At 39.6% G+C, this 24334-nt stretch overlaps 1 protein-coding gene across 1 annotated transcript in view; it reads left to right on the top strand.

Annotated features, from left to right (window-relative positions):
• The first annotated feature begins 3081 nt into the window (after nucleotides 1-3081).
• lrrc75a (leucine rich repeat containing 75A) overlaps nucleotides 3082-24334 on the top strand; it is a 44052-nt gene continuing 22799 nt past the window's right edge. The window contains exons 1-3 of the mRNA XM_007245935.4: nucleotides 3082-4541; nucleotides 9328-9456; nucleotides 19799-19911. Coding sequence (XP_007245997.1) covers nucleotides 4284-4541; nucleotides 9328-9456; nucleotides 19799-19911 — 500 coding nt within the window. The 5' untranslated portion in view covers nucleotides 3082-4283. The remainder of the gene's footprint in view (nucleotides 4542-9327; nucleotides 9457-19798; nucleotides 19912-24334) is intronic.

Raw genomic sequence — 24334 nt, 5'->3', positions numbered from 1 at the left:
GTTTCTGTGTAACTCAGTTCTTTTTGGAATTCTGTAATGATATAGTGATTTATGATAGATTATACTGTAGTGTAGATTACAAAGAGAATAACGAAATATGGTAACGGCACTGGAGCTACTACTCATATATGGCTCATATATATGTTAAGGACATATACTGACATGCAATGTCAAGACACATGGGTCTAGTATCATATCCCATGTCTTGGAATGGGACATAATTGAGCCTGAGGATCTCTGGAGCTGTGTTCCCTGGAATGATAAGGCTCCATCCAATACTTTTGGAATGAATTGGGTGTTGAGGGGGGGATTATGCAACTTATACCATTTTAATAGCATTGAATTTGGAAAACAAACAAATAAGCTACTTCCAATACTTTGTCCAAATAACTCCTAATTTTCTGTTACTGATGTTTAACTTGCTCTTGTGCGTTATATATTTGTTCAAATTAGGGCAAAGAAATATTAGTAATATTAATAAATAAAGTATACAAATACAATACTGTATTGTTTTTTTTTTTGTAATGACTAGATTGGTGGTGAAGATTGGTGGGTTTGTGTTTAAGGCCTGCTAGTAGCGTTGTGCTCTTGTCTTCAGATCCCACTGATCTGAGTGGATTTATAAAAAAGTGCTTTTCATACCATTAAACTAGCTAATACACAGCCCTAGCTAATTAATAATCATGATTAATCATGATTATGACAAACTAAAAAGCCATAACACACCTTAATTCCACATCAGTTTAACAATCTTTTTAACTGATGGTGCACTAGGTGTCAGTACAGAGTAAAGTATAGTCCTGGAGAGTGTAAATCTGGAGATGCTGACAGCACAGATAATTAACAACTGCACATGGGTCAGTCTGCTGCAGTTCACAGAGCATGTGCTTGGGAACACTGCATGGACAAGACATTGTAACACCCCTTTGTCAAGAACTGGATCTGGTTAGCATGGTTTCTATCGATAAACATGTTTCAGTTTTGTTTGGGGGATTTTTCCCATACTTCCTTGCAAAAGGTGTCAGTCCTGCATACACTGATTATCTTAGATTTATCCACAGTTTTTAATTACATTTAAGATGGGGGATTTGAGGTCAATGGCAAAAGCTTGTGTCTCTTGAAGTCGTCCCCCAAGAGGTGTGTTAAAGATTATTATCTGCTGTAGAAACCTTGTTCTTCTTTTTCTTATTCAAAGGCATGGGCCACAGTGCACTTTTCTGATTTTCTAATCTAGCAGACCTACTAAACCTGGCAATTAATAGGTAAGTTAAATCAGGTATGCTTGAGGCCCTCCAGGACCAGAGTCACCCCCCACTGCTCTTACCTGTCTAATGTTCCCCATACCACTGGCGGCAGCACAAGCTCAAAGCATGCTCAATCCTCTCTTATGCTTAACAGTTGGGAAGGTGTTCTTTTCCTAAAACCCTCCAACCATATATTTGCTCATTGTTGACATAAATATCTATTTTAATCTTACCAATGTTTCCGAAATGCATCAGTGTGTTTTAGATGTTTCTCTCTGAGAATTTACTTGAATTCACTGTTCCATTTTTTAACTGCCAGTTATGCTGCCAGTTGCTGGAACAAAGTTGGTGGAATCAATGGAGTCTTTATAATGCTTTAACATTTACAATGCCTGGCAATTCATTCTCCTTACAACTGCGCCCAGTTTTCACACTCCACTACTACTTAGGTACTAATCAAAGTAACAAAATGTCATTAAGTACAGTAAGAATGGTTTATCTGGCTCCTGCCTGCAAGCAATGAAAAAAGCAGGGATGTATTTCACTGGAGGTGTGTAGACTTAGATACTATACTATATACTTATGATGCCTCAGTCTAAATATAAAAAGCATATCTTACTGTAAATAGAAGAGAAAATAATCAGGGTTTGATTTTGGTCATGCCTGGTCATGCAGATCAACATGCTTAGCCTTACTTGCCTTGACGGTCATCCAGCTTGGTCTTGGTGGTCATTTTAGTCAACCAGCTTGGACTTGCTGGTGATGTTGTTCATCCAGCTTGGTCTTGCTGGTCATGTTGGTCAACCAGTTTGGTCTTAGGGGTCTTGACAGTCATCCAGCTTTGTGCTGCAAGTCATGTTAGTCATCCAGCTTGATCTTGCTGGTGGTGTTGGTCATCCAACTGGGTCTTGCAGGTAGACCTTGTGCTTGGTCTTGCTGATCAACCAGCTTTGTATTGATAGTAATTCTGGTCAACCAGCATGGTCAAACTATACTAATTGCCCAGTTAACCAGCTAAACTATTAAAACCAAATCACCAAACACACCCTTATGCTGGTGAAAATCAAGCTGACTTAATAACCAGCATGAGCAGGGTAGGCAGATCATTTAAACCCAATGGAAAGCTTTTCCCATTTAATAAAACAGACTTTGGGTTAGTCTATATGAGCTTGCATGTACAGCTCTGGAAAAAAATAAAGGACTATTTAAAAATTATGAGTTTTTTATTGTACCAAAACCTCTGGAATATAATCAAGAGGAAGATCGATGATCACCAACAATCAAACCAATCTGAACAACCATTAAACCAATGTGAACTGCATGATTTTTTTTACCAGGTGTGGCAAAAGCAGTGTGTATTAGACTGGTGGAAGAGTACATGCCAACATGCATGAAAACTGTGATTAAAAACCAGGGTTATTCCACCAAACATTGGTTTCTAAAATTTAAAAACTTTATGAATATGAACTTGTTTTCTTTGCATTATTTGAGGTCTCAGAGCTCTGCATTTTTTTGTTATTTAATTTCGGCCATTTCTCATTTTCAGCAAATAAATGCTCTAAATGACAATATTTTGATTTGGAATTTTGGAGAAATGTTGTCTGTAGTTTATAGAACAACAATGTTTATTTTACTCAAACATATATCTATAAACTGAAGTGGTCAATTTTTTTTCCAGAGCTGTATTTTAAACCTAGAATCTACCTGACTGTAAACAGAGCTGTTCAGTAGGTGAAGGCTGGCGTGTTATCAGACTGAACTGAACTGGAAGATGTTGTTCACAGATGAACCCCTCCCTCCCAGCCCTGAGAGAGAGAGTCAGAGTCAGAGTCAGTGCTGCTGCACGATAACGCACACACACACACACACACACACACTCACACAGACACTCGCTCCAGCCTGCCTGCGTTAGTCTCCGGAAGGATGCAGCCCAGCCCGAAAACACTCCAGCGGCTCCCGGCGGGACACACCTGAGCGCGGTCAGGTCATTCAGAAAGGAGGCAGCCAGCAGGACAGAGGGACGGGGCGGCGAGGCGGAGCTGCGGGGCTCCGCTGTGCGCTGCTCGGCTCTCACAGCTGACCTGATGGGGGGGAAGGCGAGGATGGGCCGGGAGAAGACGGACGGGGTCCCCGTTAGCGAGTTTTACTTTCCGGCTTGAATTCGGAGCGCGGAGCGGCTGGAGAGGATGTGTGGAGCGTTAGCTAGCTCTTTTTCTAGCTTTTTCTAATTTTCTCTTTTTTCTCTTTTTAGCTTTTCAGTGGAGATGAGCTCCATGACAGGGCGACTATCTGCAGGAGAAAGAAGTACATAATGGTAGATTATTGAGCTTTGGACCGACCCCCCCTCTCCCCTCAGCGCCTCGGCCATGCTGCAGGCTTTAGCATCCGAGCTGTTCCCGACCTGAGGGGCTCTGAAGCCGGATACCGCTCGGGGGAACAGTCGCTGACTGTGCCGCTGGCCGTCCTTGCTGGCTTGACCTGACAGGGCGAGAGGCTCTGAAGGCTCGTTTTTGACAGTTTTTTGAGGGGTTTGTTTGAAAAAAAAAAGCCTTAAAGCACCTATCAACCTTTTTTAATTATCCGAACATGTTTTTGGAAGATGATAAGACTGAAATAGCTGGCAAAGTTTGTGAAAAAAAATGGGAAAAGATGAGAACAGAGAGTCCTGGAGCCTTAGAGAAGCCTGTTTATTTATGTTTATCTTCTAAAAGGAACTAAACACCACAGTTTCACTAGACTATTCGGATGTTTGTATGATTTTATGAATGTTAGACTTGTTTTCTATTTTTTTTCTCCTGGAAATGTGTAGCTGAGACCTCTGCTCTGAAGATGGACTGACCTATCTTGCTGGAACATCTCACATCTCATCATGTCAATGAGAATAAACTTGCTTTTTTGGAGATGTTTGTTGATGTTTGTAGCTTAATATTAGCTAACTTACACTAAGTCTGTGGAGCTCCCATCTATCTAGTTATCAGAGCTGTAAGTTTTAGGAGTTTTTCTAGTTTTTGGAGTTTTGAGACTTTGTGGTGTCCAACCATGGGAGGGAAGCAGGCGAAGAGCCCGGGCCATGAAGCAGAAGGCAGCCCCCTCTCTCCTCCATGGAGGAAAACCTCGAAGGGGGAGAGACCCGACCTGCTGGCCTCCTTAACCCTCAGGCCGGGCGACAAGCTGGGCCGAGCCGGGACCCCCCCACCTCCCTACCAGCGCCGGATAGGCATGATCCAGGAAATGCTGCTCCTGGCCAAGCAAGGCAAACAGGACGAGGCTACGGAGATGCTGAAGACCCTGCGGCAGGTACGGCCAGCAAGAACATCACTGGTGTTTAGAAGATAGGGCTGGACGATATGATCAAAATCTATATCACAATATATTCTAAATACAGCTCTAAAAAAAGGAAGAGACCACTTCGGTTTGTGAATCAGTTTCTCTGGTTTTGCTATTTATAAGTATATGTTTGAGTAAAATGAACATTGTTGTTTTATTCTATAAAATCTGTAAAATGAGAAATAACAAAGAAGATACAGACCTTTCAGCCCTCAAATAATACAAAGAAAACTAGTTAATATTCATAATGTTTTAAGATTTCAGAAATCAATATTTGGTGGAAGAACTTTGCATGTTCTCCTCCACCAGTCTTACTGATAAACAAAAAGAATCAATTCATAATTTCTGGACCAAAATAATCTAAACTTTTAAATACACCAGTACATCTCAAAATATTTGAAAATCATTGGAAAGATGCTTTATTTCAGTAAATCAATTCAAAATGTGAAACTCATATTAAACAGAGTGATCTGTTTTAAGTGTTTATTTCTTTTATTGTTGATGATTATGGCTTACAGCCAGTGAAACCCCATCAGTGTCTCAGAAAATTCAAATATCATATAAGACCAATTAAGACTTTTGGCAGTGTGGGCAGTCCTGCTTGCAGTCCTTGTTGTCAGCAGAGGGAAGCACGAAGTGCTGTAAGATTTGTGGGAAAACACTGCACTGACTATAGACTTGATAAAACACAGTGGACCAACACCAGCAGATGACATGTCTCTCCAAACAATCACTTATTGTGGAAACACAGTATACACACTAGAAATCCAGTTTACACAATTTACATAAAAGGCCATAAAAAAAAACTTGCATATGAATCATACACAATTCAACTTTATAAAGTGACAAAATAAAATACCCTGTTACAACTACTTTGAGAAGAGCCTGAATTTGATTTTAGATTTTAGCTAGCATTTACTTTTTTTTGTACTATGTTCAGGGTTTTCACGAAAAAAAAAATATATATAAATATATAAATATATAAATATTGAATTATTGTCCATTCCTATTAGAAGTGGTAAACGTCAGTATAATACCATATTATCAAGCTATAGAAAGGAGTATCCTTTTTAGCTCTAAATCACCTCATTGCATTATTGTTAACAGCTCAGCCTACTTTTTCATTTATTCAAGATTTAGAGATGAGTGAGCTTTCAAATTGGTTCTTCTCAATAAACAAATAGAATTAATTAACAAATTAAGGTCCAAAAAATTGTAAGTTTTATTTTTCATATGTAGCCTACACTAAACACATTTCTGTTGACTGTGCAGACAACCCACACTCTTTTTCAGCTCTGTAACACCTCATTGCATCTTCCCAGTCATTTTTGTTATTAACACATTTCTGTTTAAGTGATTCCTGAACAAACAATTTGTTAAACTTGTTGTTTTAGATAAACTGCTTCAGCGGATTAATAGATCTCCTTTAGATAAATAAGTAGGAACAAAAGGTCCTTTGTACTTGACTCTTGAATCAATTAGTCATTAAATCTGATGTTTGCTCTTCCATCTTCCTGGTCAGGATTGTTTATTAATATTATTTCATAATCATTTATTAAATGTACTATTTAAAATAATATGTTTTGTAAAACTGAATGGATCTCCTCACTCTATCACATTTGGCTGTGTAAAAAAGAAGAAAGAAATAGTTGTTACTGGGCAGAGTTCGAGCCAGTGGTCAAAGGCAGGCAAGTTCTGTAACATCTTCTCAGAATTTTAGCTTAGCTTCCACTTTGGTGTGAAGAACAGCGTGCCATTATGCAGAGTGAAATTGTGTAATAGTGTCTGAGCTGTGGTGCCAGTCACATTAATTGCCTTTGCTCTTTTCTGACTGGAAACCATCTGTACTGGCCTGTGGACTGTGGAAACCAATAATATAGAAGTCTGTCATCTTTCACAGTGACAACTGCATCTCAACTGCAACTCGCACGGAGAGTGCACAGGTTGTGGTGTTCTGCTACGTGTTTACCTGTATGCCAGACATATGTGTAGTCCCTCCATGCCTCTTGTGGTGTGGCGATGCATATTTTACTTCCATCTGGGCTGCTGAGACAGATGCCCAGAGGCTGCTCTGTCCTGGGCTGTTGATGCAATTAGAGCGGCTGTGCGATTTATTACTGTGCTGTGAAGCCACTCGGCTACTCTGGACCTCGCAGTCTGCGATGGAGGGATGGGGCAGTGAGTGAGCGAATGCTAGGGAAGCTGAGTGCCCGAAGGCAGAGCCAGGCTGGAGACCTTGCTCCTATATAAGTCACTGACAAGTCACTGTGAGATGGACTGAGTTTGGCAGAGTTGTACGGCTCGAAGGGACAGTCCAGATTTTCATTGCACAAATTTGATGGTGCTGTCATGTGGTAACAACTAGGGACAGTCATTATGACTCATTTAGCTGTTTGTAAAAGTGGCATTGCCTGAAATCAAGATTGTGATCTTCCAACATCCCTGGGGCCAAAATTCTAAGCCTGTTTCACACATTCACGGGAATCTAGATCTTTCCTGGACATTATCTGGAGTAGCTGTGAGGATGTGTGAATGTAAATATCCTGATCAGGTGTATCAGTCTTTACCAGACACAGATGTATATTTAGATATTTTGAAACGTATCTTCTTGCCAATACACAGCCCTACACAGAATGCATAGTAGATGTGTTGTTGACTTTTCTCATATGTTTGGAGTAAAACCTAATCAAAACAGTCTGCAGTCACTGTTTCAGCAGCATACTTTTTGTGCCATGTCATGCCTCCTCCATGTGCTACGCAGGCACCACCCTTTACCTAAACCACATGGAGCATTTCCTATAGTGAGGATGGATCAGGCACAGACAATTACCAGCTGTACACAACTCTTAATAATGTCTGGACCTGATTCCCTTGACATTTTCCCAATGAGTTTGTATATGATTTTAAATGACTGTGCCATGAGCACTCAGGTGACTTTCAGGACATTCAGGACATTCAGGTGACTGTTCTACCTGACTTTCCATCATGTAATGCAACAAAATCCCAGAGTCATTTCAGCGTTCAAGAACTGGCACCTGAAACGGTTAACCGAGTATTCAGTTACCTGTAACGGCATGCTGTTACTGATCTGTGGCAGGCAAGTGGTGTTATGTAGGCCGAACGCAGTGCAGTTCTTCAGTATCGATGCTCTTTGCTTGTGCCATTAAGCAAGACAGATGATAAGATCCCCCTAAAGGACAGGGTCAACTGTGATTATCTTCTGAGCTGTTCTTTGTTCCTTGTGGAACAGGGATCAAAAGCTGAGCCCAAAGCCTTTTTAAATCCCACATATATTTCAAAAAAATGAATTGACTGCTTCTGGCTGAGCAACAGTGTGGGTTTCTGGCATGTAGACTATGTGTGCCATTTTCATTCAATTCAAGAACTCACTGTAATGAAGCTGAACAGAATTGCAGTGTGTTGTATATCTAGTTAATGAGAAGATGGAAAAATGAACAGACCTTGCAATGTCAGAACCTTTGATGGCGTCATGCGTCCTGCTGCTCATAATCCATGAAGACGGACCTCTGATTGAATGGAGGCTGGTTGATCAAGATGCAGCCTTGTGGAGGGAATGCTGTAGCAAGAGGTTTTACATAATGTGGTTTACATAATTGTGCACAGCTGACCCCATGCACAATGTTGCAGCGAGAGAGGAGATTATCGCAGGAAGAATCCGGTAATGAGGGGAAACCCTTTACAGGCGTCCACTCTTGATCGCTCACCTCTCTCAGTTCTCAGAATAGATCATCTTGGTCGTTATGTTCCTTGTGCATTCATATTTCATGTCCCAGCATCAAAAATGCATGGCATTTTTTTCTCTGGACTCACCACTGACTTTCTTTCCTTCCCTTTCTAATTTTTCATCGTTTTTCTTTATTCCTGTTTGTGACGCAACTTTGATCCATCCTTAAACACCCCCAGCTCGAATCGTTGACTGACATTTGGACCGTCTGTAATTGCTCGTCCCTCTGTTTGCCCTGTTGCTTTGTAGATAACAAGGCCTCAGGATGGTAGATTAAATTCTCATTCAGGCTTGTCTTTTTGCAGAAGCGTATAATTGGGGTTTCTGTATAGTAACAGGAAGCTTGCGTTCTGTAGTACACAAAAAATGTGTCACGATTATGCAGCGAGGAAGGAACGCTGCCGTCCATTAGCGGAGTGACTCAGCAGCGTCCAGTGTTCACGATGCAACACAAAAGCGGTAGATGCATTCTTTTGCTCGGTGCAGGTGAGAAATGGACTCTAGCTAATGCATCGGCATTTAATTTTCACATTGAAAAAAGATTTTTACGCTGTATAATTTGACATACACTTTTCTTCTCTTTTTTACATAACAAAATATCTTATAAAAGAAGAGGTCTGAAATCTCTGCATTTTTTTTGTTATTTCAGCCATTTCTCATTTTCTGGAAATAAATGCTCTAAATGACAAGATTTTTATTTGGAATTTGGGAGAAACATTTTATTCAGACATATACCTATACATTATTGACTACTGGAATTATGTCATCTTCCTTTATTATGTAACAATTACATTAGTAAAATTATATGTATACCATGGTTGTCATTAAGTCAGTTATGCACCTCTCAATATACTCATCTCTATATAAGTAATATTTAAAAAAAATGTTTTCAATAAAGATAATGGCCAGATATCAGAAAGGTAATGAATGACATAAACTGCTACAGATATAGGCATGGTCTGCTGTTGCTACACTGGTTGACAGATCCTGTCTTCTTTTTTCCCCTCATAGGATCTGGGAATGGAGTCTACGTCTCTGGATGATGTTCTCTATCGCTACGCCAGCTTCCGGAACCTGGTGGACCCCATTACACATGACCTGATTATCAGTTTGGCCAGATACGTGCACTGCCCCAAGACGGTAGAGTGATTAGTTCCTTAATACAGAAATATGAGTGCAACCCAGTGCACACACACACACATATTTACTCAGACAGACATTTACACACAGAGTTACAGACCAGCACACACACCGTTTTTGCTCTCCTCAAATGATGTCTGTGGATCGTAGAATAAGTGAGTTTATTTTGCCGTATCTGTTTGTGTGTGTGCATGTGTGTGTGTCACTGCAGGCTACGGGAGAGACAGGAAATGAATGGCACTTAGCTCAAGTAGATATTGAGTACTGGGACAATAGTAGAGACAATGCCGTTCTCTATCACAACAGATCTCAGAAGCCAACAGCCGTTCATGAGTGTTACTAACAACAATAACGAGAAAAGCGTTCAGTCTCAGCAATATCGACAGGTAGGTGTGTGAAAGAGAGCGAAAGCGGGGATTAAAAGGCAGGCAGTGTGAGTGACAGCTGATGTAAACGGCAGTGCTGCGCTCACGAATGAATCACGTTCTGAAGACAGGTCAGCCCCCACAAGGAGACTCCTGCTGCTGCTGCACTTAATGGAGCAAATTAAGCACAATGGCACGGCACAAACACACAACTCAGCTTCTAGCCCGAGCTGCTTTAACACCTGACTGCGAAAAACAGCGGCTCTCAGCACTGGCAGGAACCACAGCAAATACCATTATCCCCGTTCATTCGGTGGATTGTCTTTTCCCCCTTATTATCCATGGCAACGGTCGACCTGAGACTGCTGAAGATCAGGGCGAGCAACAGGGAGGCAGCTTTCCATTCGGTTTTGTTTTGCCTCTGATATATAATAGATTGGATCTGAAATGAAAGCACCTTAATATGAGCGAATGCATTTTGTTATTGGTAGAATTAGAAAATAAATGCATCCTTTTGCACACTTTGTGCCTCATTGACTAAAAATATCTTCCTAAGAATTCTTAAAAAAATATTTTGTGAGAAAAACAAATCTAAAAATGTTAATGACTGCTCTAGTCAGCTCTGCTCTTACAATCATAGATTCCATTGTTTTCGTAAATTAAACAAATCCCAAATGAGAAACTTTGAATTTGAATAGCAAAGATGTTGCCGTCGTCCGCCATGTTTGTTTACATCCTGCCTGCTCTTGTGATGTAACAGTTTGTGAGAAACTCCGTTGTTTTTTATTTAGGGCAGATTGTGTAATGTGAGAAGTTAGATCACTAACAACAATTAATGAAAGAAATTTTGAATTTTTAAAAATGTCTATTTGACTCTTACATTTTCAACATTGCTTAGGACTTCAAATATCCTGTAGTGTGGGCCAGGCATTTGGGATCAGATCTGTTTTACTGCAAATTACCTTTTCCTGCTCTCCCCAGTACAAAGTCTGAGTAAACTCTGAGTAAAGTCAGAGTAAGTAAATGTGAATAGTGTGAATGAGGCACATCATTTTGAGGAAAATTCAGATTGGGTCATTCTGTGCCTCCAGTACACAATGCGCCATCCCTTCTCCAAATAAAACAATTTTTTTTGTTTGTAGTAAAAATGCATCTAATGCAGAAAATATCTGGCTGTACTGTGCAGATGTGAATATTAATAATAATGTTTAGACCTAATTCTCCAGCCATTTTTCAGTTTAAATGTAAAAACGACTTTAGTTGGTTAGATCCAGTTACATTTAACTTTCACATTTGATTTAACTCAACCATTGCAGTAAACACACACACACACACACACACACACACACACACACATATTAATGATTGGGGCAAGCGAGTACACACCCCTGAGAATGTGGGTAGCCACCTCAGTACCCAGGAATCAATTAAGGGCTGTTGAATATTGTGAAAAGATAAAGCACTCTTCTTTCACACTCCAGGCCATTCCTGCCTGTGCTGGGGATCAAACCTGTAACCTTTCGGTCCCAAACCTGCTTCTCTGACTTTGACTGCAACTGCCCTGATGGATGGATGGATGGATGGATAGATAATAGAATGTTTAATTTATCAATCCTTTTTCACAGCCACAGTTGTGATATTCAATACAACAAAATACTAACAAAAGCAAAATAAACTAATAATTTGCTGTTACTGCTACTATATAATTACCCCCAAAATAAAAGGATTAATAAAGTACTGATGCAGAAAAAAACTCAGCTTTGAAGGAGGAGAGTAAGGAGCAGACTGGAAAGCATTGCAGTAATGAGCTTCACAGTTTAAGGCCCATAACTGCCCTGAGTGCTGACCAGTCTGAATTTATGGACAGCTTGAAGTCCATTGCCAGAAATACTGAGAGAGTGGGCAGCAGGACAGGAATGAAGTCGCGCAATTAAATAAGTGGAAGCTTGGTCACGCCAGGCTTTATACTGCAGAATCAGGAAGTTTAAACTAAAGGTGGAAAGGAAAGATTGTCTCATAGAACTGATAAATAACCAGAATTAAGGCCTATTAACCACCAACAACACCAGTTGAAGTCAATTTTTAACATTGTTATAATAAGTCTCTTTTTTAACCTCTGTATTTGTGTATTCAGCGTGTGGCTTGTCATATGAGCTTATGTGTTTCGCTCCAAACTAGATGAGCTGCCACCATCTCTGGCATTGGTTTGGTCTGCAACCATAAAAACTGAGCTCAAGCTGATTGCTCAGCTTTATTTGAGCACACACGCAATTATTTGAGTCACTTAATGCTAAGTAGCACTCAATACCAGTCCAGACCTATCTTCGTACAGCCACACAGTTTAGAAAAACTGTGATTAATGCTGAGATTACTTTACTTTAATTTTGTAACATTTTATGTAATAAGACCTTCTGAAAAGAATTATTTAGCTTAGTAGTGACTTTTATATTGTTTTTAATAGCTAATAATCCAGTCTCACTGACCTTCCTGACCATTTAGCTGCCACTTATTTATATAACATTATGTGTTTGTGTGTGTGTGTGTGTGTGTGTGTGTGTGTGTGTGTGTGTGTGTGTGTGTGTGTGTGTTTATGTAGTGGCACACACTCTTGACTTAAATCTGTCTAGTGAGGAGAATGTGCCATGATTTGGATTTCTAAAGCATGTGTTTACTAGCTATAGAAATAGCCACTAAGTATTGCAGTTTTTCTTGCCTGTAAAACACAGTGCCTTTTTCCAGATTGATTTATGTTCTGCTGTAAAATAATTCCACACTGAAAACTCTTTTTATTTACATTTTGAGAACTGTTCACAGTACTGCCAGCTGGACAGTAGTGTCAATTAACTCCACCTTGATGGCACAAGATTCTGTTCCTAATGCAGTGTTTTAAACAAAGACTCATAACTGGATTGCAGTCAGATATGGACTGGCGATAGGGAGTATCGGGACAATTCCCGGTGAGTGTTTCTGTGTGTGTGGGATCTGAAGAGCTGCAAATATTGAATTCTATGTAATACTGAATGGTGCATTGGTCCACAATACCCATATTGTATAAATATTAGCCTATCAAAGACAAATATGAAATCTTAGGCTTTATAACCAGAAGTTTAATGAAAAAGGATGAGGAAACCCCAGTTGAACTATTTAAGATATTTAATTAAATCCATTAATAAATGTTGTAGAAGGTCACACACTCTAATTATTCGTTTTTAAAAGTTGACATGCATTTTTTCATCTTTATTCCAGCTCTCATAAGTTTCATTAGCTAATATGTTTCTCTTTCTGCAGAATAAAGCCTGATGTGGCCTAAAATCCGCTAATTTAATTGAGCTACTTCATTTCTTTCCTCCTGCCCACTCTCTCAGGTTTTCTGGCACCTCTTGCTGTCTATAAATTTAGACTGCTCAGCACTCCTGTTATGAGCCTTAAACTGTTGAACTCATTACCCCAATCCTTTTCAGTCTGCCCTTTACACCGCATAGTCTGCCTGCTGATGAGTTCAGCAGGGTGAAATCTGTATATATGCATTTTATATATTCTAAAAGCTAATGACAAGAAATCCCCAAAACAAGCATGAACTGAAAATGACAGGATTACAGGCCTAGCAGTGTCACTGGGCAAAATACCCAGCAAGAGGTGATGCCAGTGGGTTGCAGATTTCCCCTTATTGGTTGGCTTTGAAGGAAACTGAACAGTTTAATTAACAGTATGATAGTTTTGGTTGTTTGAAAGGCCAGACCATGTGTAAACATGGCTGTGGTTGGCGCATAGGCCACCTAGTATCAGTGTAAATATGCTAGAATTACAGCTGACATTTTGCACATAGTAATTATTGATTTGTTTCTAAGCCAATGTGCTGGAATGTGCTGAAGTACAGAGCACAAACGAGATAAACTGTGGCACTGTTTATTTCTGCCAGACTCCACTGTATTTGTGTTCTAATATCTAATATACAGTCATTGACATAGAAATGGAATTCTGCACAAAGGAGTTGTTGCAATAAAAGCAATTTATGTGTGAATGTAATGATTAATTCAAGGGATTACAATATTAGAGTGAAAGAATATGTTTATCAAAAAATACAGTGGAAAGGAGGCTCTAGTACCCTGTTGGGCTGTCTCTAGCCTGAATAAAAGGTGATATATGGTTGAGCACGGAGACATACTGGTTCCCATATGGCATCCGATTGCACATTTGCCCACAGATTTTGCAGCTGGATCTGCAAATCATGTACACTTGTAGATTGCTGATAAATTCCCATAAATGCTTGATTGGCAATAAATCTAGTGATCAAACAGGCCAATGTAGTGTTGCAATCTGGTGAGACATTGCTGGGAAAACCTTGCTGTGTGTGGGTGAGCATTATCCTGCTGAAAAATGCCAGTTGGCAACACAGGCACCCACAGGATGGGTGTCCAACTGTTGTATGCTTTGGTGCAGCAGATCATCACATCAACAGAGACTCTAACTGGATCTCCTGCACTTATTGCTGAGCTGTTAGAGTTCTTTTTTTCATCACTACTAAAGGGATCTTACTGTCGAATGCATTGGTGCACCAGATCATTACACCAACAGAGAGTCTAACTGGATCTCCTTCACATCTTGCTGAGCTGTTAGAGTCTCTTTTATCACTACTAAAGGTGTCCAACTGTCGTATGCATTGGCGCACCAGATCATCACACCAACAGAGACTCTAACTGGATCTCTGTCACATATTGCTAAGTGATTGTCTCTTTTATCACTATTAGAAGTTTCTAACTGTTGTATCCATTGGTGCAGCAGATCATCACATCAACAGAGACTCTTAACAGGATGTCCTGTACATATTGCTGAGCTGTTAGAGTCTCTTTTATCACTACTAGAAGTTTCTAACTGTTGTATCCATTGGTGCACCAGATCATCACACCAACAGAGACTCTAACTGGATCTCCTTCACATATTGCTGAGCTGATAGTCTCTTTTATCACTACTAGAAGTTTCTAACTGTTGTATCCATTGGTGCAGCAGATCATCACACCAACATTTAAAGCAGTTTGTCACTCTCTCACCAGAAGCCCTTCGTACTTGAACACGACGGTCATCATATCCCAAAAAGAACATGGAATTATGTCTAAAGATGACACTGCTCCTGTTCTTAGCAGTCCAGGTATCTTGTTCATGACACCACTGCAAACAAAGGCAACAGTGGCTGGCTAAAAACAGCTGAGATTGCCGGCAGTACAGGGAAATGACCATGTAATTTCTCTCAATGATGTGGCCCCTTCTCAAAAGTCAAAATAATGGCATGTACAGTACACTGTAGCAGTCAACGATCTCTCACCAAGAGGTAAACTACCTCAAAGTAGCCTCTAAGAGGCTTTTTACAGCAATTTTACAGACCACAGGGTCTAATCAGACCAGCAACTATTATTATTTACATATCTGCCTGAAATATAACTGCTACGTGTTCTGCAATTAGTATATATGTAGATTTTATATAGTTTTGCAGCATTAATGTACAAATATTTGAATGTCTCCATCCCGAAAAAAGACATCAGTGTGACAGAAGTGGTGGCAGACGTGGTGCGAGGCAGAAATGTAGTGTGTGCAGTGTTTCCTGGCTGGAGTGGAGCTGCAGAGCTGACGCCCAGCCCTGTCTGCTGTACAACTGGAGCCTTGACAGTGTCCTCTGTCTACAAAAACATTGCCAGGGGACCCGCTGCTCATCTGCAGGGGACGCTGACCAGCCATGTGTTACTGTCTTCCTCGCCACCAGCAGTAATGCTGCTATCTAATGCCTGTGCCCTAGTGTTACCCATTGCTCTAGATATACTGAGACATCTTAACCTTTGCAGAGGTCAGCAAGGGCCGTATTGATTTAGAAACGGATCCCCCTTATCGACATACCGGAGTTTCAATGCAGAGTGTCTGCTCTGTGGGAAAATTTGCTACAGAGGGAAACAGTACAGGTTGTATTTCAACTGACAAGCTGAAAGTCAACTGACGGGAGTTGTCTCTATCTCCACAGAATGATGCTTTATTTATTATTATTAATAACATTGTCAGTGCTTTCAGTGAAATTGGAGTTGTGTTATTTTTGAATTTCACTCATAAAGATGTGAAATACACTTCACTATCCTTGTCAGTTCATAGCAATTATTAATGGCTGTAATTTATATTTAGCAATTGAACATGAACACTAAGGCTGCTGAAGTGAAGTAGTGAAAAGATTTAACCTTTAATGAATTGGGATAGAGCAATCTGTAGTGGTAGTAATTGATTTAGGAGTGGCTGCTGATCATCTTACTCACTCTAGTGCTGCAGCACACTCTATATTACTACTGGAGTTATTTATCTCAGCTCATAATTTAATTCATGAAAGAGTGATGTTACCTGTTTGCAGTTTACATTTACATTTTCCTCAGGAGCAACCTTTTTTTTGAATCCACAGATAACATACCTTTTTTACCTCAGGCACAAAATTTCAATTAATTTTATTATTTTATTCAGACATGGGATCTATATTCACAATAAAATGTGATGAGGTAAATGTCCACAGTTCACATGGTCAATCCTAGCATCTATGTCAGTCCATTAAAAATGTGATTCATATTGTAACATATTAATAAAAGCATTTTCTTTATGTATTTAAAACCAACAATACATTATATATAGACAAAACAAGTTTGTGTAATGGTGTGGTAAGACAAATTTCTCATTTTTAAATTAATGTAGTATTGGAACAGATTGTGTTACTTCACACTCTACTTCAGCATTTACACATTTACACACAGCATATTCCCACTTTCATCACAATAACTTGGACAAAGACACATAAACACAGAGAACTCTGTAACTATTAAACTAGGGAAATTACAAATAAAGCCAGAGTGTGCTGAGCACATTTTGTGGTTTTTCTTACACCCTCAAAAGACTCAAAAAATTGTAGAAAACTGGTACAGGACAAATAGGGGTGTTCTAAAACTTTTGACTGGTAGTGTATAATGTTGGTCAATATGAAGATGTAAAAATTGCTTTGTGCCGATGGGCAGAGATTAAAATGTTAAGTTACCCTTTAAGAAATAGTATTTTTCTTGAATTAATAATTTTGCGCTCATATGCCAAATGTCATGACAAAAAATAGTATCTAGCATGAGGTAACACTTCATAATCAATATACATAGTGCTCTTCCATGTTTTTGTGCATTTCAGTGCTTTAAAAGCTTAAGAAACACATTTTGTGTTAGTTTTTTTGTTTTCTTTCTTTGTTTTATTTTATTTTTTTGTTTAATGCATTTTATCAAATGTCGCTGAAGCAAATGGAAACATTTATCAAATAATGACTTTTCAAACACCAGTTTTAGGGCTTGTGACAGAGAGAGAGTGTGGGGGGGGAGAGAGAGTAAGTTATATGGCCATTAATAATAGCAAGTCATGACAGCACTGATAGATGTGTAGATGTGTAGCCCTTTCAAGTGATATCCAGTATCAGGTGCATTCAGAGAACTACTGAAAGGAAACTGAACCTCCAAGCGTTTGTTGTTTCCAACTGAAGCCCAGATGACTAAATAAGAAAGATATAGCTGCCCTACAAATGAGTCCAATAGTTGTGGTCCCAAAACTGTGTTTCACTGGCTTTTATGAGGGTACCTACCCAATGTTGCCCAAAGTTTTTGCTCGTCTGCTTTTGCATGCATATGAATTTGGGTGTCATCCCATTCTAAATCCATAAGCTATGACAGCTTCAACTTTTCTGGGAAGGCTTTCCACAAAGGTTAGGAGTGTGTTAATTGGATTTTTTAAACCATTTCTGTCCCCCAACAGTCTTTATCCCAAATGTGTTCTATCGAGTTGAGGTGAAGGCCACTCAAGTTCTTCCACACCAGTTTTGTATTCATAGACCTTGCTTTGTGCACTAGTGCACAGTCATGTTGGAACAGGATGGTGCCATTCACAAACTGTTCCCACAAAGTTGGGAGCATGAAGTTGTCTAAAATCTCTTGGTAGGTTGAAAACAACCCCACCAAACTTTACACTTGGCACAATGCAGTCAGACAAGAACTGTTCTCCTGGCAACTGGCAAACTCAGGCTCATCCATCGGATTGCCAATTGTGCAATCATATTGTTTGTGATCTTTAGTGATTGGCTCTGCAGAAAGTTGCCCTCCATGCACTATACATCTCAGCTTCTGCTGACACCACTCTGTCATTTTACGTGGCGTACCACTTCCTGGTGTGTTGCTGTTGTTCCCAATTGCTTCCACTTCTTATAATACCACTGACAGTAGACTAAAGTATATTTAGTAGCAGCAATGTTAGTAGAAGCAGTCTACATGCCCAGGGCCATCGCCTGGCCTGGGCTTCTGGGGCTTCAGCCCCGAATGATTACCCAGTAGCCCCAAATCGTTTCGCTCAGCTCAGCTGTACTATTAATGAGGAGACAGACCACACTGATCGCTGTGTGAATGGGAAATATCTTAACGCCAATCAAAGATAAAGACCTGCCTTTTAGGAGAAACAGCCAATCAACTTGCTGGTTTTGCGAAGCACAGAGGGCTATGAATATATGGACATTTTCCGAAAAGAAAGTTAACAGTAGCTCACCAACACTCATTTTGCAGAATGTGTGCACCCTTTGTTCAATTTTGAATCTATTGATAAAAAATATACAACTACACATTATATATCAGGAAACGTATTGTAAATATATATGTAATTAACTGGACTGAGACCCAGATTTTTAGATACTCAGGCAACCCCCCTATGCATGCCTATGTGCTTGCTTTTACACACCTGTAGCCATGGAAGTGATTCAATCTACTGTGTGAGTTGAATACATTTGGCAATACAAGTCTCTTTAATTAATAAACCTAAACAACAAACAAAGAGGCAAAATAGGAAACCACAACAGATTATCTCATAAAATTCTTCATTTTGAAGCTGCACAGCCTGCAAAATACATCACCCATAGCTTACCTTGCAGACACAACACAACACAACACACACACAACTTCCCTTGTTTGTCTGAACCAGTCTAATGGCTTTGCCAAAATGAGTCAGAAATAGCGAGTCTGTCTGAATTGCCTTGCTCTCCTGTCATGACGGTCGGCAGCCAAATTTGATTTTTTTTCCCCCAACGACTCTAGTCCTCCACTAGACAACATCAAAGGAGCATTTTGGCCAAATTAAAAATTGCAGCATTGTCACATCTGTTGTAAACATGTCTGTTCATTTCTAACAGCAGTGTCAGAGTAGACTCTAGAGAGACATTTCCTTTTGATTGAACACACCAGTACTATTTTTGAAGGTGTTGGGGCAGATGGAATACATGCATTTGACACTCAGCAGTATGGATTTAAAGGGGATTTCTTTTGCTTTATATGAGATGTATGACATATTTAGTAAGAGAAAACAGGAAAGTGGTATGGATGGATTCATGGATTCTGTCAAAACAATGACAGCAACCGCTCTAATTCTACCTGTAAAACATGAGCCAAGGGAGCTGGTTGACTTCGTCACATTTTTAGATGCCCTCAGGCTGGCCAAGCATACACCAGAACACAAAGTACAATGTTCAAGCGCCAAAGAACGGGTATTTATTGATAGCCGGGGAGTAAGAATGGCTGTTGGGGGGACGTACAGCAATAAAACTCTGCAAGGTTGGGAAGTAATAGAATACATGTAATTGACAAAACAAAAATATCTACATAAGTTTCAGTATAAATTAAAATGGCAATATTGAAAACAATGACCTTTTACATGTTTTAATACTTATCCTATAAATAAAAGCATTAATAGTGTTTGCTTATTATGATAATATTATCTCGTTATTTATCTCAGTGTTACTTAGCTCTGTTAAAGCATGAGTAGACTGATAAATCACTGTGCTGGTCAGTTATTTATCTCAGTGTTACTGAACTCTACTAAAGCATGAGTAGACTGATAAATCACTGTGCTGATTCCTTATTGATCTTCTTTAACCTCTCTGCCTGTTCCAGGAGGGTGACTACCTGGGGGCCATGGAGAAGGTATGCCGGCAACTAACCTACCACCTGAGCCCACACTCTCAGTGGAAGCGACAGGGTCTGCTGAAGCGGAAGCCACAGGCCTGGTAAGCAGGGCAGACTGCACAGAGGAGGAGGGGTGGTGGGTGTCATGTGGAAGCAGCAAGGGCATCTGCAATGTCGCCTACTTTAGTGGCACACCGGGCTTCTCTCTCTCTCTCTCTCTTCTCTCTCTCTTCTCTCACACTTCTCTCCATCTCACGTTCTCTCTTAAGCCGACTGCAAACTGTGCGATTACACCAGCCTCATAAGTTTATTGCATGTCACGCAGTGCCAAGATGATGCCAGGAAAAATTGTGGCCAAATAATGGCTCCAATAAAATCTCGCCAAGATTCCGTGGTAGACTGTGCTATATCTTATAGCACACATGCTCTGCATGCCAGATTATAAAAATAAAGATAAAGAAGCTTTCAGTGCAAGAAAATTATCACGTTCTGCCTGCACCCTTCTTTCACTTTTGTTATCACTCCTGCTATCGCAGGGCATCTGGTTTTGGATGGAGGTTAGAGAAGCTGGTAGGAATCTGAGGTGCCCTCTGTTTAACCTGTGTCTCCGCCTCTCTTGCTCACCTGTTTGTTTGTAGCTCCGCCCCCTTGTTACCCAGTCCCAAGTGTTTCTTGTTTCCTGTCCCCTTCTGTTTCATCAGTCAGGTGCTCCGTGTTTCTTTGTTTCTTTAGTTCTTTCTTTGTTTATTTTATGTTTCTCAATAAATTCTCGTACGCCTGCTCTCCACGTCTCGTTCCTGCTCCTACCTGATATGTGGCAACAGTGGCGCCAACAGTGGCAAGAAAAAACTTCCTTATACTAGAGGAAGAAACCTTGGTAGGAACCAAGTTTCAGTAGGAGGAACCATCCTCCTTTCTCTAACAATCACATACGTCTTCATTCCGTTTTTTTTGTTTGTTTTTTTCCTTTTTTTTTTTTAGTCATTTTGAATTTCATTATTGTTCTTTGTGTTGTGTCCAAATTTTGTAAAGAATGGGCCAATAGAAATGCCAATCCAAAATGACTTAGAAAATAATAAGTTAATACAGTATTTGCCTTCTATTGTAAAGTTCTTATGTATACCTAGAAGATACATGCTACTTTGGGATCTCTGTTAATAAATTGGTCTTTAGTCAGCATTTAAAGACGGTGAGCAACACTCTGAAAGGTGCAGAAAAGAGGCTGGATGACTGTCTCCCATTGGTCTTGAAGGATGGTGAATCAAGCCGAGCTGTACTGGAAGCTGGAAAAGGGTATTAAGATGAACATTAAGTGACTTCAACCCTTAAGGGAACATTTAAGGGGGTATGATGATTTCCTATAAGCCATTAGAGAACACTTAAGGCATTTCCTTTGCAACACACTTAAAGGCAATCTTAAGAGAAAATAAAAATAAACTTAAGGTGTTTTATGCAACCGGCCCTGTAGTTCCAGTGATGAACAGTAGGTCAGATATGACGCGACCAGAGAGACCAACTGTTCGAATCCTGTTCATGTAGCTTGCCATCGGCTACCGAGTCACTGTGTTTTTCTCCGAGCACGCTGTGATGCTACGCGGTATTGCTGCATCAGCAGCAGTTTGAAAAGAGGCGGTGGCTGACTTTACATGTGTCGGAGGAGGCGTGTGCTAGTCTTTACCCTCCTGGAGTTGGGGCATCACTAGTGATAGGGGGAGTCCTAATGAGTGGGTTGGGTAACTGGCCTTGTAGAGAAGATGGGGGGGGGGAAGATATAATAAGACATAAGACCATAAACCATTGTATGTGAAATTAAAGAAAATCCTATAACAAAGTATGAAAAAACAAACTCTAAAAAGTGTGAGTGCTGAAATAAGATAAATTCCAGGCAGATCTTCAGTCTGTGGTATTAGTGGACTTTATTTTTATAACAATATATTTATTATTTGATGCACAATCCCTGCAATCTTGATGATGATGTGCCCGAACAGATCTGTTGGCAGGCTGTTATCGCCGACTTCATCCTTGCCTAAAGGACCAAGCACAGGTCAAATACACACTTGTCGACTGTGGGTACACACTGTAACTGACAAATAAACATACCAAATAAAAGTGTCAGTAACTGGCATTGCTCTATTTAACACAAGTTCTGGGAAAGTTCTGTGAAAGTAATAATAAAGTGGCCCATATTTACCAGCTAAACAAAGCATTTGCACTAAGGCACGCACAAAAACATATTTTTGGTGCCGTGACAGACTGAAGATTAGTGTTTTAGGATGTGAGCCAATGACTTGATGACAGAAGGCTAAAGCTGGACTGATCATGTTGTCTAAATGTGTGTAAATCATTGTTTTGCAGCTGATACCGATTGCCAATCATATTTTAGTAGGATAGGTCAGTCCCCAACAGGGGCGATATGGCCCTAAAATAATATCACAATACTTCCTGCAAAAACGATACTCCTGGCGACATAACAAAACACTGAATTGAAAAAAAAAATATTTCAAGAATAATACAATAATTTTATCAGATTTGTAACAAAAGTAAATGATCCAGAATGTGATGATACTAAAAATGCACTCTAAATATCTCCATATATCCAGGATTAAAGTAAAATGAATAATACTGGACAGATATAATCTGTCTCTAGTAGATTTATAATAGGAAATGAGAACAGTGTGAATTTTTCTTTTGCTAAAAACAGCAAAAAAAGTAGTACCTGATGTGATAATTAGGGGTGATAATTAGGAGTGATATGGCACAATATTTTAGGGTATAATATTGTTCACAATATTCAAAAAAAGATGCTGATATTATTGCGTTCGTTACGATATGGCATACCCCTAGTCCCCAATACTGATTTTGTTAATGCATCATCGTGCAGGGCTTCTGTATTGTTGTGCATTTTGTATCTCAAGATAAAAGCTTATTTATCTTAAAAATTATTTTCAGAATAAACAACATAATGCAATATAAATGCTTTAGAAAAAGAGCCAGTAAATCCCCATTCATAACTATATACAGTGGAGCTCAAGGTGCTTATCCATTTTGTTTCCTATTATCTCTGCTGTACTTTTGTTCTACCTTCCCCTTTCTTCTCTCTCTCTCTCTCTCTCTCTCTCCCTCTCTCTCTCTCTCTATCTATCTCTATCTCTATCTCTTATCTCCTTCTTATCTATTCCATTCCCCTTCAATAACCTATTATGTTATCTGCCAACTCCTTAAAAGAAAGAGAACAAAACAACCTCCCCCATCATCCACTGAGCACTTAGTGACGTTCAGGTCTGCTCCCCCTCCTCAATAAACATTTCCTCTCAAGTTCCACTTTAATATGAACGCGCATTATTGAAATAACTGGCTTAGCTTCTGATCTGTTCAGCAGAGAGGGACGGCAGCCCGTGAGCACAAGGCTTCGTTCATTAATTAAAGTGATTAGTGGGAATAAAAATAAAACGCTCCCTGGCTTCTTGCAGCAGGCTGCCCAAATAAGTCATCAGTCTGCCCGCTGTTTATCTGAACCCTGATTTGTCAGCGCCAAGAGAGTAATAACAGATTGAAAAACATGACCTCAAATGTGCTCTCAAACTGGGCTTTGGGCCTGGAACCACACTGTGAGGACTCCAGAGATTCACAATGGTGTTACAGAGACATTATTGTGTATTTGTATATTAGAATATTGTGAATATTGTGTGGTACACAATTCACTCACTCCTCACAGACTGCTCTGCTGTCTCAGACACTCTTAGCTTTACCTCTTCATGGATGAGGAACAGCACTATTTACTCAGCACATTTAGTGAGTGAATGAAGAATGATAATCTCCAGCACCAAATCCAAGCAGGCTGGATGCCTTTGTGTCACCACACAGCACTGTTAGATCATAACACAATCTGTGTGTCTGTGTCTGTATGTTTATTTGTATGTGGTTTGTGTGTTAATATAATTAATCCTAATTAAACAATGGGTGTATAACCGTATAACAATACTGTACATTTTTTGATCTCCACTTTTTTATATATAGGAGCCCTGCATAGGTCAATAATTTCATAATATTATGATATAAGTGTGTATTATGTATACAGCTCTGGAAAAAATAAAAGACCACTTTAGTTTCTGAATCAGTTTCTCTGATTTTGCTATTTATAGGTAAATGTTTGAGTAAAATGAACATTGCTGTTTTATTCTATGAACTACAGACAGCATTTCTCCTAAATTCCAAATAAATAATTGTCATTTAGAGCATTTATTAGCAGAAAATAAGAAATGGCTGAAATAACAAAAAAGATACAGAGCTTTTAGACCTCAAATAATGCAAAGAAAACAAGTTAATATTCATAAAGTTTTAAGAGTTCTGAAATCAATATTTGGTGAAATAACCCTGTTTTTTAATCACAGTTTTTATGCATCTTGCAAAGTTCTCCTCCACCAGTCTTACACACTGCTTTTGGATAACTTTATGCCACTCCTGTTGCAAAAATTCAGGCAGTTCAGTTTGGTTTGATGGCTTGTGATCATCCATCTTCCTCTT

The sequence above is a fragment of the Astyanax mexicanus genome, chromosome 18 (assembly GCF_023375975.1).
Source record: "Astyanax mexicanus isolate ESR-SI-001 chromosome 18, AstMex3_surface, whole genome shotgun sequence".
NCBI classification, from domain to species: domain Eukaryota; kingdom Metazoa; phylum Chordata; class Actinopteri; order Characiformes; family Acestrorhamphidae; genus Astyanax; species Astyanax mexicanus.
Note: the sequence above shows the minus strand (reverse complement) of the source record. Positions and strands in the feature narration are given on the sequence as shown.